Source organism: Buteo buteo, chromosome 3 (genome assembly GCF_964188355.1).
Source record: "Buteo buteo chromosome 3, bButBut1.hap1.1, whole genome shotgun sequence".
Lineage (NCBI taxonomy): Eukaryota > Metazoa > Chordata > Aves > Accipitriformes > Accipitridae > Buteo > Buteo buteo.
In genome coordinates this window covers 54,082,517-54,098,648 of record NC_134173.1, presented here as the reverse complement: position 1 = coordinate 54,098,648, position 16,132 = coordinate 54,082,517, and the positions used below count along the sequence as shown (strand labels likewise).

The window sequence follows — 16,132 nt, the reverse complement described above, 5'->3', positions numbered from 1 at the left end:
TTAGTTGATGATATTACTAGTTTAAAAAGGAAGTAGATTGTCTCATAGCAGGTATCAACAAAAATGCAGTACTTAAACACATACACTGGTCTGTATTTAAAAAAAAGTTAATAAAAAAAATATGATTAGTGAAACTTGCCTGTCTCTGAATGACCCAGCTGAAATATATTCTGTTAAAAGGCTATTACGGTAATGTATATTAATTAATACAGAGAAATGTAGCTATTATGAACCAGTTTGATTTTGATTAAATGTTGTGTACTGGAATCATCTTTTCTTTTGGCTATGGTACAGCTATGATGCTAACCCTCAGTTAAGTTTGACTTGTGAACCATCCTGAGGAGATAATAGGAGGCACCAAAGCCTGCACTGAACTTAGATTTAAAGGAGATTACTCACGGTCTTCAAGCTAAGCATGTGTTCGGAGTTTTTGGTGGTTTCTTAAAAAAATCATCACCTTAGAAAATATTTGACTCCTGAAAGTTTGGCCCTGCAACACCTAGGTTTATGGCAATGGCCCTGGGAAAACTTGATGGTTCATGAAGTGCATAAGGAAATGTAGGTGTTAATTCCTTTTGTTGCCAATCCTGTTCCAAAACCCTTAAGAAAAGAAGTCTGGTCCTTGTTGCCAAGGCTGTGCAGAGGACCTTGGGAGGTGAAAAAGGGCGGCAGGTCTGCCCGACCATCTGCTAGTCTTTGTGCTGGTCACCCCGTGCTCACTCTTAGGAACACTTTCAGGGCAGATGCTCCAAGCCTCTGTGCAAACAGCAGTTAGCAGCAGCCAAGCTACACCTGCACCTTGGACTGTCCTGCAAACGACACTAGAAGCCACTTCGGCATTTTGTGAGGAGCAGATTTCTGTTGGTTTGTGCTGGGTGTGTTATAAGAGCACATGGGGACTCAGGTGGCTGAACGGCTTCAGGGAGCTTGTGCATGAGCTGGGCACCAACCTGCTCAGCCCTGTCCAAACTGGTAGTGTGTTAAACATAATTGTCAGGTCTTTCTCCTTACCAGACTTCCCTGGGTCAAGGCAGGAGGTGAATGCCAAGCTCCACAGCCTGGAGAAAACCGGGTCCACAATGCAGAACTCCAGGCACCGAGGGAGCAATGAAACGTCAAGCAAGTTGAAGCATTTAAAGGTTGGGCAGCCATTGAACATGCTGTCTAGACATCAGTTTTGGAATTAAACATCTGAGTTCTTTTTTGAGCCTTCTACATACCAAAAGATACAGAACTTCTCTGCATTAATTAATTCCTGAATTAATGTATAGATTGCCTTACAAAAACAGTCCTTTATTACTCAAAAAATTGCCAAGGAGAAAAAAAATCCCTTACAAAATGGTATCAAATATGAAGGATGGAGATGTAGAAGAGCAGAAACCCAGCTTGTTTCTAGTCTGATTTTTCTATTTGCAGGTTTCTATTATTAGGTGCTGTTACACTTCTGTTGGCTGCATTGAAGACACCTTTTATTGAAGTTTTGTTCCCTATGTACTTACTTATATGGCATCCTTAAGTCACCTCCTAAATCTGAGTTATTAAAGGCATTGCATTTCCTGAGTTTTTCACTTGATGGCATATTTTCCAACTCTCTAATGGTTCTTTCAGCTCTTTGCTAACCCACTCCAAGGTTTTTTAAACATTCTGCTTGAATTATTTACAGCTTTAAGGTGTAGGGAAAATAGATTTTTTTTTTCTTTTTTTTATTTATTGTTGATTTATGCTTTCTTTAAAGTTATGGATGAAGAATTTCAAGCACCATAGAGTCAAAAACTGATCCTGGCAGAATTTCTCTTAAAACACACTCACTGAGTATTCCTTGCTCACATACAGCCGAGATTTATTGGCTGTTTTGCAATCTATTTCATATGTGCAATGCTGTTGCTATACCATTCTAGTTCCCTAGTCAAAATATTGTGTTGTATCAGGTAAAGTGCCTAAGAAATGTCCAAGTGTGTAATGTTTACACTTGACCTCATATTGATCCATTTCGTAGCCCCTTTAAAAAAAGAAGAAAAGGATAATTTAATAAAGACTGTTTCCCCAAGCAGTCCTGTGTTCTATTATCAGTTTTCTGAGTAATGCCCTAAATGACAGAATTATGGAAAAATTTAGGTAGGAAGTGACCTAAAATAAAATCCCCAAGGATCGTGTTCAGCCTCTCTAAGTTATAGCCTTGTATGATGAATCTTCTGCTATACCTGAAGTTTAAAAATTTTAATTCAGGAATTCTACCAAACATGCTTTTTGAGTACCACCACTGGTGGTGGTGATGGCATTTGCCAATGTTTTGGCTCTGCACCAGATCACTGTGCTTTTAAAGACTGAAGAGGAAGAAAACTTTGAAAAAGAAGTTGTAGTGAAAGGGGAAAGGATGAAAGGCTTCTTGAAAATACTACTAGATATAGTAGTAGATTTTGTAGATATAGAATGTCTTAAATAACCTAATGTGTTCCTAGTAATGTTCAAGAAAAGTCCTCAACCCTCCCCGCCCCAAAATATCTGGAAAATCCACCCAAATGTAAGATGGTATTTCACAGAAAAAGGCAACAGAGGAAAATTGTCATAAAAGTATGAAATGCCAAAGAAGATTTGTAGTAACCTTGGCACAGGTTGTAGCTGAGTTAAACCTCATTAGGTAGTAAAAGGATGCTGCTAATACTGCCACTGAATTGAACCCAAAGGGAAAAGTTACACTCACAGTAAGATGAATAAACTCTTTTTGCTTCAAAAGCAGAGAAGAATCATTTATCTACTTTGTTATCTGTGATAAGTATAATACAGGAATGCTAGTTAGAAACTAAAAAATGTCTGGAAAAGGCATCATATGTTGGGTGTATGTAGGCATCACAAACATGATCAGGGATCACATCTCAAAACTTTCCCAGCTTGTGACTCTTTCTGGTCTCATAACCCCTGAGATAAAGCCATACTTCCTCAAACATTCACCTCCCTCCTTTTCTCAGACACCCTTTTTGTAGCTCGTCCTCAGGCTGCTCATGTAAAATGAACTGGTCCCAGCTCAACTGGGACTGTGCTGCCCATGCAGCCTCTCATACAAGGGCCACAGATAAGGCAGCTCTGGTGGTTAAATGTAGCCCACATCTCAATGTTGCTGCTGCACAGACGCACAGCGGCAATTATGGAAACATATGTTATGTTGCTTGGTACTAATAGGAATACAACAGTTACAGATGAGTTTTTCTGAGCTTCACTTTTTCACAGGGGGCCTACTTTTCTGGACCCCTGGAGTGTTTACAGTGTTCAGCATAATAATACTTTGCCTTTATTGTACTTTATTTTTTCAAACTACTGTGTCATAAATTTTTATCCAGGCTGAAAAAATTGAATTGCAAAAAGAGGAAAAAGCAACCAAAAGGTAACAGTGTATTATGTTGTGCTTTGGGCTTTTTTTGCTTCTAATTCACAAGATAAAAAACCACAAAGAAAATACACCTTTGAAACAGAAACCAGCCCATTCCTAAGATGAAAATGTGGCCACAGATATCTTTACTAAATATCTGTATTTAAAAGGATAACATTTGCATTAAAAAAAGAAGCAAACATCAATATTTTTGGAGGAAGATTCCCCCCCCCCCCAACTACTGTATCAACTAGGCTGGTTCATTAAAAGCATTTTGAACTGCTTTAGTTGCTTTTTCTTCATGAGAAGCAAAGAAGCAGGACCACACAATAGCAGGAAATTTAAGCTGGCCTGTGCAACTGATAAAGCTAATTTCATCCTCAGCTCTAGTGCAATGAAGGAAATGAAACCCATTCCAATTTTCTAACGATTTGATGGAGAGAAGACTTTATGAATTCACAAAAGATAAATATTTGTAACTAATTGCCAGCTCTTGCCTTGCCTTTGTTCCTTTACTTTCATTGGTCTTGCTGCCCTCAGGTGAGTGCACCTGAAACTGCCAAGAATGACCGCATTCATACAAGTAGTACCAATCTCCCAGAAAGTCCCACCAATTTGTTGTTTATTCGGCATTCTTAAACTGGTGTACTGGTGATACACAAAATATAACTATAAAAGTAATTGTCTGTCCAGCCACCTTTTCTCCATAAGAGACAGGATGCCTGTTTGTGCTTGCCTCTGACCCAGAGAGGAGCCCCAAGATCTGCCATCCATAAAGTAAAACATACTTGTCTTATTAGGATGGTATCTATATTTTTAAGAACACCTTGCCCATCCTGACACTGAATGGCCTCAGAGGATTCGATGCTAAAAGTCTACCAATGTTGGACCTCTGTCTCTAATTGCATTCATGCCTCTGCTGTCATGATGGGACTTGAAATGGGGCACTTTGGAGGGGGAACTGGTTTCAAAATTACAGGTGATCAATGCCACAGAGTTCCTGATGTTGAAGTAGGAGGAATGTAAAAAAAAATATCTCAACCCCTCAGAAAACTGGAAGTATTTGGATACTTGGGCAAAGTTTATATGAAAACAGAAACCTGTTAGATATAGTTATTAGCAGGATGCACTTAGATACCGTAATAGAGCCCAGGTTCTGGACTAAAACACTGTGTGTGGCTCATCCCTGTTATTGCTGGTCATGTTGACCTCAAAGAGCAAACAGAAGTCCTCTGAAATGGCTGCAGAGGCTCCACCGTGCTGCAGCTCCCTCTCAGAGTAGCTTCACAGCTCTTCTGTCTCTGCTGGCTAGCAAGCATCTCTTGTAAGCCAAGTAGCCAGCCCTGCTGCATGCCTGATTCATCTTCTTGCTGTTTATTCTGCCTTCCAAGTGACCCTGTGTCCTCTGCTCAGACTAATTAGTTAAGTCCAGCTCTGGCTACAATGGACAAATCTTTCATGACTTTCTGAAAACTATCCTGTTTGAAAGGTTTGAATAATCTGAAAGAAAAAAAGTAATTTACTGCATTAAATTTCACATAAGTTCTTCATTAAAATAAACTACTGTCATAGCTCATTGTCTAGGATATACTTGTAGGACTGCCTTTTTTCTCTGAAATAACTTTATATCTGCTGGCTGGGTGATAATGAGGTTTTCACTGCTGTTGCTTTGGTATCCTGTTCTGCTGGAGGTGGACACAGGCTGCAGGCAGAAGGTCACAGATCTGGCTTCCACACCCTGCTGAGCTATTCAGCTGAAAAACTGGCCACGTTGCAGAACCATTTTGGGTCAAATCCATGGGTGTGGAGACATCATTTACAAATACCAGAGTCCTTCTCTGAAAGAACTCTAATGCTGATTTATCAGAGCCAAACCTCTCTTTAGATAGCTATGGCTGCTGGTTTGGGTTTCTCAGAGCTGTGAACTAAGATAGTGCTGGAACATCTCTGTAGCCATAGGCATATAAATTTTGAAAGAAATGCTTTTTCGTGGTACCTGACTGCAATTTCTGCAACTATTAGAGACTTGTAAATGGGAAGGATATAACTCAGCTCCAAAGAAGCAGCCTCTAAGGAAAGCAGCCTCTAAGGATGTAACTTCGCTCCAGAGAAGCAGTTTGGCAGGAATTTAACCAATGCTTCTTTGGGTTTAGAAAAATGAATCTGTAGATGTCTTTGCCATACAACAAGACCAAGGTATCATCCACTCCAGTGACAAAAGTCTGAAACAGAACTGGCATAACAGCTAATGTAACAGATTACAGGAGCAATTATATTTCCTTCTGACCATAGCACAGGAGAAAGAGAGCACATAAGCCAACCAGGTTTATAGCAGTGAACCTTGTCAATGCAGTGACATCTGTCTCTGTGCTGTTTAAAGGACATACATGAATGTTGCCCTCCCATGGTCTGTCCCTGTTGCCACTCTTCTCTCCGTTCTTCCCTTACCAGTAGCCAAGTCTTTCACCTTGCATATTCCAAGCATCAGTGTGCAGACTTGTTGATGTTAGCAAAAATTTGTTAAAACTGTCCATTGTGTCCCTAGTTGCTATACTTTGGCCAACAGAGTAGTGGTGAGGAATGCCCTATTTTGAAAGCACAGAATTTGGAATTTGTTTCAGATTAGTTCATAGAATCATAGCATCATTTAGGTTGGAAAAGACCTTCAAGATCATCGAGTCCAACCATCATCCATGCCCACTAAACCATATTCTGGAGTACCCCATCTACTTGCTTTTCGAATACCTCCAGGTGACTCAACCACTTCCCTGGGCAGCCTATTCCAATGTCTGACAACCCTCTCAGTAAAAAAATTTTTCCTAATATCTAACCTAAATTTCCCTTGCTGCAACTTGAGGCCACGTCCTCTCGTCCCATCTCCAGCGACCTGACAGAAGAGACCAACACCCACCTCACTACAACACCCCTTCAGGTAGCTGTAGAGAGCGATAAGGTCTCCCCTCAGCCTCCTCTTCTCTAGACTAAACAGCCCCAGCTCCCTCGGCCACTCCTCATAAGACTTATGCTCCAGGCCCCTCTGCTCTTCTCTGGACACCCTCCAGCACCTCCATGTCTCTCCTGTAGTGAGGGGCCCAAAACTGAACACAGGACTCGAGGTGCGGCCTCACCAGTGCCCAGTACAGGGGAACAACCACCTCCCTGCTCCTGCTGGCCACACTATTTCTGATACAGGCCAGGATGCCATTGGCCTTCTTGGCCACCCGGGCACACTGCTGGCTCATATTCAGCCGGCTGTCAACCAGCACCCCCAGGTCTTTCTCTGCCAGGCAGCTTTCCAACCACTTTTCCCCAAGCCTGTAGCGCTGCATGGGGTTGCTGTGATTGAAGTGCAGGACCCCACACTTGGCCTTGTTGAACTTCATACGATTGGCCTCAGCCCATCAATCCAGCCTGTCCAGATCTCTCTGTAGAGCCTCCCTACCCTCAAGCAGATGGACCCTGCCTCCCAACATGGTGTCATCTGCAAACTTGCTGAGGGTGCACTCAATCCCCTCATCCAAATCATTGATAAAGATATTAAACAGAACAGGGCCCAACACCGAGCCCTGGGGAACACCACTTGTGACCCACTGCCAACTGGATTTAACCCTATTCACCATAACCCTCTGGTCTTGTCCATCCAGCCAGTTTTTCACCCAGCGAAGAGTACACTTGTCCAAGCCATGAGATGCCAGCTTCTCAAGGAGTATGGCATGAGAGACAGTGTCAAGGGCCTTGCTGAGTCAAGGAAGATAACATCCACAGCCTTTCCCTCATCCACCAGGTGGGTCACCTGGTCATAGAAGGAGGTCAGGTTGGTCAAGCAGGACCTGCCTCTCGTAAACCCATGCTGACTGGGCCCGGTGCCCTGCTTGTCCTGGACTTGCCATGTGAGTGCTCTCAAGACAAACAGTTCCATATTCTTCCCCAGTACCGAGGTCAGGCTGACAGGTCTGTAGTTCCCCAGATCCTCCCTCTGACCCTTCTTGTAAATGGGAGTCACGCTGGCAAGCCTCCAGTCCTCTGGGACCTCCCTGGTTAGTTATCGTTCCCTCTGCTTCCTTGGCAATCTTTTCTCTGGCCATAAATCGATCTGACATGGCCTTTGGTAACATATAAAGTCTGGATTGTTTTTACCAAGCAGAGGTTTTCCCAAAGATGTACAGACAGGCTAACACCTAAAATAATGGTCTTTAATAATTGTTTTGGAAAATTTAATGTACTTAGAAGCACAAGTGCCACACTGTTGGGTCACCACTATGAATTCCTCTCTGCTTTCTCCAATACGATGCATGGATACCACAAAGGGAAGCTGCATTTTTCCATCAAGAATAAGAGCATCAGGCACAGATGAGGGAAATGGGATTTGTGCCTTAGCATGTGTAGGCTTTGTGAAGCCTGCAATGCCTTATAACAGATACTTAAAAAAATTTGAGAAGATTTCAGCAAAAGTTCAACTTATATTTCTGGTACTATGAAGGTTTAGATTCCTACTTGCTGGTTTTGGTCCTATATTTATGATGTTCCATGTCAACATACCTTGAAAATATTTTCTTTCCACTCTTAAGATACTAGAAATTATTAATAATAAACTGCTATGTTAGAGTTTAAGATAAGAAAACAGGACAGAACTTGAGTAACAGTATGCTCCTAATATCTGGGAGAAAGGAAAAAATGCAAGGGATAGTGAAAAAAGCACTGTTAGGAGCAAGCAGTTCCCATAGCACAGAAACTTAGGAAGCCAGGTTTTTAATGGGTTTCTGTGTCACAGATGACTGACTATTAAAAATGAATTATAGAAAAGCTGTGGTGTGAATTCCCCAGGATTAGACATGGAAATGGAGAGTGAATTCAACAACTGAGGATAAAAAACCTTCAGCTGGCATTCGTATCTCTTCATTTAACCCAGAGAATCTCATTTTTCTTTGGGAGCGGGGGAACTCATCTCCCACATGGATCCTCTGATACGTCAGCAGAGCTGAACTTACATTACATTAGCTGCTCCCTCCTACCCAGCTGCCTATTTACACTATGTGCAGGAATGTCATGGTTTTGATACCATAACCTCCCTGCCCTCTTTAACTCAAATTGGACAAAATCCAAAAGGTATTAGGAGTACTGGCAGGACACATGCACTCCCACTTATGCACGTATGGTATGTGTGAAGAAGTCTCGATTCTTTAGTAAGATAAGCTAAAGTCTACAGAAATTTCATGTGAATTAACACAACATTATTCCTATAATGATGTGGAGAAAAAGAAACCCCAGCTTTCCGTATAGCCCTGTTCCGTATCACACACTTCACCAGACCTGGAAAACTGCCTGCAATTCTGGACAATGAACTAAAAGCTTGAATTAGCTCTTTTTTAATTGTACAATAAATTATAGAACTTACTGTTCTATTCTCCATTTATACAGTATGGAGGGAAAGCTGGTGAGTGTACTGAAAAACTGTGGTTTGGGTCATCTACAGAGAAAATCCTGCCATGTCAGATTGATTGGACAGGAATTTGTCTATGTTTGTGCTTGGAAAACCAGCAAAAATTATTTCCGTAGTCTTGAGGAAACACCCTTTTATTATAGAGAAGTTTGTATACACAGATGCGATGTATTTACAACCAGCTTTCTCAAACAGATGACTGTTTAAAATTCTTCACAAATCTGTCAAGAATGAAAGAAAATGAAGCTCAGAAGCCCAGCCAGCCAGCCCAACCCCCAAATTCAGGTTAATTCCTGAAGATAACTGTAATGAGATAATAATACATGGAGTTATTCTGAAGGAAGCAATAGGACTGTGACAGAGATTGATGGATGGACCTCAGGATTGGTTCAGTCAGAAGCATTGCTTAGTTTGATCTCAGAGTAGATGAACCCTAAAGTAAAATTCCAACAAGAAGATGGGGACCTGCCTTTCCCCAGGGGTGTGTTAGAGTCAGGCAGAACGAGTCTGGCCCTTCCTTCCCTGGCCTCTACAAGGACAGGTCACAGTGGCAACCTCCATGAAAACAAGTTGTTGGTCCTGTGCTCCCCTGGAAAGCTCTTTTCCAGAAAAAAGCAGGAAAAGCTCCACTCTTCTTCAGTCTGCGGAATGGAGTCAATGCACTGAGGGTGGGAAAGGGTGTCCTCCTTAGGAAGAGTGTGGACTCACGTGCCAGCCCAGTCACAGGAGAGATGGCACCTTGGTTTCTTCTGGTGCCCCTCCAAAACTGTGCCTCAGCTCTGCACTGCCCTTTACCTGGGGTGGTGTGCAATGGCATCAGTCTAGCTTCAGCCTGTTCAATCATGCCAAATGCAGAGAAGACAACACAGGGGGAAACGGTGAGAGGTAGAGACACACATTATATTCCCTTTTCCTGTTCCTTTTCAATTAAAAGTAGAACCTTCATCAACAACAAAAAGTTACATGTGCAGGAGGCACTTCTCTGGGGAAGAAATAAATACCTCAGACAAGCATTCATGGATGGATGAGTCCCATGAGAAAGATTCTCAGCAACAACCAGTTCAGTCATAAAAGGAATCTAAAATCCCCATGTTGATGTATACGAGAAACACACAAAACATAACTGTTAATGCTCGAGCAAGTTACATGCAGAAGCTTCCCATAGGTTGGGAACATATATCTTAGAATCTGCATAATTTAGTTCACACTCAGCAGAACATTGCAATATTTACAGGCACATTCCAATGGGAAAATATTTGCACATTGAGTGCGAAAGACGCAGCTTTGTCATGTAACCATGGGACCTTAAAAGCAGGGATTTTGTGACCTCAAAATACTATCTGTGAAGTTGGTGGGGAGGAAAAAGGTGTGTAGGCAGGAAAAGAAAATTACCAGAAGTTGGTAAGAACTCTTTTTTTTGAGCGTTAGAATGGTTGCGGGCTGGGACGAAGTGAGTCCATGTAGACTGCAGGTTCTGGCTTGTTACACATCACAGAGTGCTTTGTCTACTCTCATTTCCCACACTTATTCTTCCTGATTAAGTTTGTTTCCCATTAGCCAGGTTGATGAGAATGGTGTGTAAGACTCATTCTTCTTCTTGCAATCATAATCCTTCATAGCATAACAACTTAATAAATTCTTGCAGAACAGGAATGAAGTGGAATGTCACTTTTTTGGACTTGGTCCGTATTCTGAAGGTGAAAGTGGGCATCTGACAAACACATCTGTAATGCTTTGGAAGTTTTACGAATAATAAAAAGAAAGTCACACTCTGAACCTGATTGAAAATGCAAAGTTCTATGTTCTCTATCACTGCATGTCAGACATGGTGGGAAAAGCTATTCAGTGACTACTGTAACCTTAGCGCTACCCAGAATTGTTCTGAAACTAGTTCACTAGTTTCTGAAACACTACTGTAGTTGCAGCAAATTATTAAAACTATCTACAGAATTTTAATCATACAATTTAGTTTCAATATGTCAGCAAAACAGCAAAGTGTAACCCACAGAGGTTATATCCTGGAAGTGAAATTATCAAACTATTGCTCCAATGTCAGAAAAGTAAAGCTATCCTCCCTAGGTACACAGCACACTCTCACTTATGCTGACACATAAGGTGGTGGTGGATCTTTAGCAGCTCCGTTCACAGGATCATCATATGGTGGCAACAGGACCTGCAGGAAAGGAAAAAAGGTTATATTTTTTAAAAAGAAGCAAGCTGATAAAATTTATGGAAAAGAAAACCCTTAAGGCCTTATCCTAAAAAATAAGAAAAAAGAGTAAATTAGTAGCAGGAGCAGAATAGTTAGAAAATGAAACAGTATTAGCTTGAGGTTCCTCATTTTCAATTTGTATGCCTGTTTTCATTACGAAGGAAAACATAATTTCTTCTCATTTCTTATTGACTCCAGTGACAGCTTGATTTCAGCCAAAAAGCATTCATTGTTGGTACCTGAATTGGTTCAATCTGGCAGTGACAGTAGCTGCTAATTCTGCAGCTCTCCTCTGTCAAGAGCACTTAACCCATGTCTCCTGGAGGAGTGCTCAAACTGCTAAGCCAGAGTGAGGAAAGTCCTGAAAATCTCTCTTTCTGAGGTTTCCCTGGAAGAGCTAATAATTATTTTGTGGTGGGGAGAAAAAAAGCAAATGGAGTACAAATTACCCAATGTCTAAATAAATCTCCAGTTTTGTGCTTCTGGGGCACTCAGCCATGAGAAGGAAGACCTATGTTCCCATAAGCCCTTCAGTGAATACTTAAACATCTGATAGAAATTAAGATAGCTTTAATCATATCTCATCCCCATTCATAGGAGTCCAGGCAGCTTCCTAGGACACGGGAGATGCAAGTTCAGGCCACACAGGGCAGAGGAGGGATTTGAACCAAGATTTCTACTTCTTTAAGCAAGCATGCTAGTTATCATGCAATTTTTAATGGCACCAGCACTGACATTAATTAACTTGCATGTGAAAAGGCAAAGGAGCACTTGCTCTGTGAATCTCAGCAGGGACTGAGGATAAAATAGATGTCTGAATGAAGAATGAGTGCACATTCCCTAAAATATCTCAATATCGTGTAAGAATATCAGTTGTAGTGCACTGGCAGAGATACTTTACGCAGCCAAAGATCAATTATTCATGATGGAATGTCCAGATTTATCAGCATCACTTCTTGGTCATTAAAGAGCACATAAAGTTGATTGTCTAAACATACATTGGGAAAATCCTGATCTCAATGAAGTCAATGGAAGTTTTGCCATGAGAGGATTTCACCAGTTCTTAAAGAAGTTGATAACCTGCCTTCTGCAAAGAAACATCTGTAATCATCCCTTTTGGACCCCATTCACAACGTAACAAAATCAGTGGGAATCTTTCTACAGATTTAAATCAACTCTGGAACAGGCTTTTGTAGGATGGTTCCAAGCATGATTCACATTATACTTATGTGAGTTTACAGACATGCATTGATGACCATGTGTTCAAGTACATCTGTGTACATGTTTGTTAGATTACAGAATGGCTATCTTGGCATCTTCAGCCCTTAATCAAAAAAGTTTCATTATTTAGAAAAGGAAATTGTCAGAGCCATCACTCTTTATTAATACCATATGTCTGAGCTTGTAAATGCAATATACTATGCACACACCCACTACATAATCTAAAAAAACCTTGTATTGAAAAACATTTAATAAATTATGTCAACTTTAAAGGGTGCAAACAGCTTATGGCAGACTACATATCTAGTGAAATTAGGACAACGTATAGAACTTCAAATAAATATTGTGATAAAAATCATGAATATATTTTGCAATGTAACCTCAGTAAATCACACCACTAAGGCACATAAACTGTGAAAAACACTACAGCTGAGATCCTCTCCCTAGTGCTGATCATTAGTTTAACAACAGGGTTTCTAGTAAAGTGCTTGTGTTACTAAAAAAGGTACTAGTTTCTCAGATGTACTGAGACATGTTCATTAGATGATTATGAAGCAATATAATCAGTAATTAAATCTGATCTACAGATGACTGAAAATGAATCAAGTTCACTTTGTGAAGATTTAGCCGTCTTATTGTACTCTTGTAATGTTAAGCCCCAAGCTGTGGTCCAGTCCTTTCTGGTTCAGAATCCATTTCATCAGTCATGATAAGAAATGACAGCAGATACAGTCCAAAAAGCTGTCCATATTCCAGGTCTACGAGCTGATTAATAAAGGACAATACCTATTCCTGTGCTCTGATCCTCTTTTAGATCAATGTGTCCTAAGACTACTGTACTTACATCGATTTTATTACTTCAGCATTGAAGTTACTGTCATTTGCAGTAGGTGCCCTGGAGGATTTACTGATATGAGTGAGTTTCTTCATTCCCTTCACTCCTGTATGAAACAAAATCTGTCTGGTAGGAGAACAGCCTCCTGGTGAGGTTTTTACCTCTTAGGAGGTGAGCACTCTGCTTTGCTCTATGGACCCAAAACTCATACATGGGTCAATGGCCCCAAGGAACCTCAGAAGATGCTTTCTCAGTTATCAACCGTTTAACGAGAAGTGAGGGGAGACAGGAATACCTACAGGAGCCATTTTGGAGAAGCCACTGGCTAAATCCTAAGGCATATGGATTTCTATAGGAGTATTCAAGGTATGTGGGGTATGAACTGGGGACACCACTAAAAAGGTTCAGAAATTTCACAAGAAAATATATACAGTGGAAGGCTAAAGAGTATTTACCCAATGTCTGTGAGGTTTAGGGTCACTTTATTGCTGGAAAAGATTATTTGTCTGAACAGTTTTATCAGTGATGACTTTACAGGCTTACTTCCCACACGTTTTTGTGTTTAAATATTTAAATATCCTGATCTTACATTCCCTGATATGAACAGAATAGTGATAAAAAGCAATGAGTGTAGAATGAGCAGAATTCAAAATTACTACCTTCGCCTAGCAGCATTTGAGTTAGACAAAGAAAATATGGACAGGATATTAAACAAAGGTTAAGATGACTGAACGTGATGGACAACACATGGAAGAAAGCACTTGAAATTTGTGGAATACATGGCACTGGCTGGGACCCCAAGTATCTCATGTCACTAGTATAGTAGAAGTCCTTTAAACTAATTTAACTGTTTTACTTTCAGTCAATGTGGTTTTGTCACTGTTACTTAATCATCTGTCAACTGTAAGTCTAAATAATCATCCTTCAGCTTCCATGACAGTTTGAATAACTCCTCAACCACTCTATAATTACAAATCTTGCAACTCGGCCTCTGTAAGACTACCTTTTAATTATTTTTGAACAAGAAAGGAGTTTCAGGCCATTACTTGCTCTTAATAATTTTTCCATCTTTTCTCAGTTAAGTCTATTTTGGCAAAAGGAAGAAATATGATAAAACTTGAATTATTTCAGCTTTTAACTGTTTACACTTGAAATGGGTAACCATTTACAAAAAATCTCAAGGAAAAATGAATTCCATTAGAATTTTAATCATTTAGTTTATACCAAAGTAGCTGAGATGAAAATCTCAATCAGAGCAGTTTTCCCTTCTCCTGTGTTAATTTTAAATTTCAGCATGGTTTAATGGAAGCAGATAAGTGCCTTGGACATAAAACAGAATAGTTACTCAGGCAGTACATTATGCTCTTCAGAGACATAAAATGGAAGCCAGTCACTGAGCCAAAGGGTGAATTCAGAAACTGGAAAAATAGAAACTCACTATTCAGTCTTATCTAAGAACCTGATTAGAATGGATGCAGTCTAAAATAATTCATGAGGACAAAAATATAGGCATATTTTAGGTCCATGGTATCCCCAAGGCAGAATACCCACTAGGACAACTGATACATTTTGCTTCCTAGGCATGACACCTGAACATTTCCTTGCTTCTTTGTTGTGAATTGAGAGAAATGTATGTTAGCTCCCCTGGATGTTCAGGGACTAATGTTTACAGAGTGTTGGAGATTGTCACCTACAAGTAACTATAAAAAGAAAGTATGAAGGACCTCCATTTTTTTTGGAACTCAGTGATTGCTGTGAAAAGAAGTTCTGGCTTTTTATCAGTAGACCAGGAAGCAAGTTTGGAAGATTAGATGGTTGCAGGGTTCAGTCCTATAGGATGCCTAAAATCCAAAGGACAGAAGCTCCTAACTTCTTTCACAACCCCTATAACTGTATTTAAGAACCATGTGGCATTTTAACATCATCCTTTAATATGCAGCCAGAGGAGGAGGTGACGTTACTCGCTGTTTGTATAGTTATCTGGTGATAAAAGCATTGCACAGAGACTCTGAGATCAGAGCTCTAGGGGGTCCCGAACCAAGAGGGTTCAAACCCACAGGTCCTATCTGCCATATGAATCCTCCAGACACAAGGTTTTCAGTTAGGTTGGAATGACCATTTTCCACCCTCCTGTTGTCACAGTGAAGCCAAGTATGCAAGAATCCATGCGGAAAGAAAGAAAACAGGAGAAAGTGTGGCTATGTAGCCCCATGGTTAGGGTGCTTAAGTGGGACAGGGAGTCCTGGGTGCTGGGCTTTGCTCCCAATACCATTTAAGCATTTTGTGATAAGCAGACTTGTATAATATGCAGAAATAATCCAGAACTGACCCAAAAGAAATCCTGGTCCTGACTTAGCTGGTGTCATCCAAGTGGTTTGGATAATTGTATTACATAAGCATCTCTCTATTATAAAGCACATGATACAGGATGACCTTCTCTGGAAGAAATAATTACCATAAAAGCTTGCCAATGGCTAGAACATATGCAGTTAATATAAGCATATGTCATTTCTTATTTTTTACATCCTGGTTAATCTGGTTTTGGAGAATAGGTTTTTAAAGACATTGCTAAGAAATATGCCTAAGAAGAAACTCAGGCAAATATTTGTATATTCAAACAGTTTGGAATTAATCTTGGACCAAAGGTGGTTTTGGGGGGTGGAATTGCATAATTTCAATAATCACTCTGTATTTTTACAGCTGATTCCACATTTACCTGAACTTCCAGTAGAAAATTTTCTTTCTTCAGCATATGTACAAGTTTCCTCATATTTGCTGCATTTATTCCTGTTTGAACTCAAGCTCTTAGATCTATTTGGTGTCTAGTACATTTATAGAGGAGAAAATGTGCTTAGTCCTGTACGAATAAACTTAAATATTTGATTAACTGATTATTTCTGCATTCTTCAGAGTCTCACCCAAAACTCACTGAACCCAATAGAACAGCATTTTGGCTGGCAGCTATATAAAACTTCTGTGAGTTCCTATGGCAAAATACCTTTTTGATGTCTTGTTAGAAACAACCATTGTTAGAGACAGCTCTAACATACTTTTCTCTGA

At 40.3% G+C, this 16,132-nt stretch overlaps 1 protein-coding gene across 1 annotated transcript in view; it reads right to left on the bottom strand.

The window, feature by feature from the left end:
* Nucleotides 1–8,836: 8,836 nt before the first annotated feature.
* The window catches only part of LAPTM4B (lysosomal protein transmembrane 4 beta), a 62,853-nt gene continuing 55,557 nt past the window's right edge, over nucleotides 8,837–16,132 (bottom strand). The window contains exon 7 of the mRNA XM_075023659.1: nucleotides 8,837–10,977. Coding sequence (XP_074879760.1) covers nucleotides 10,903–10,977 — 75 coding nt within the window. The 3' untranslated portion in view covers nucleotides 8,837–10,902. The remainder of the gene's footprint in view (nucleotides 10,978–16,132) is intronic.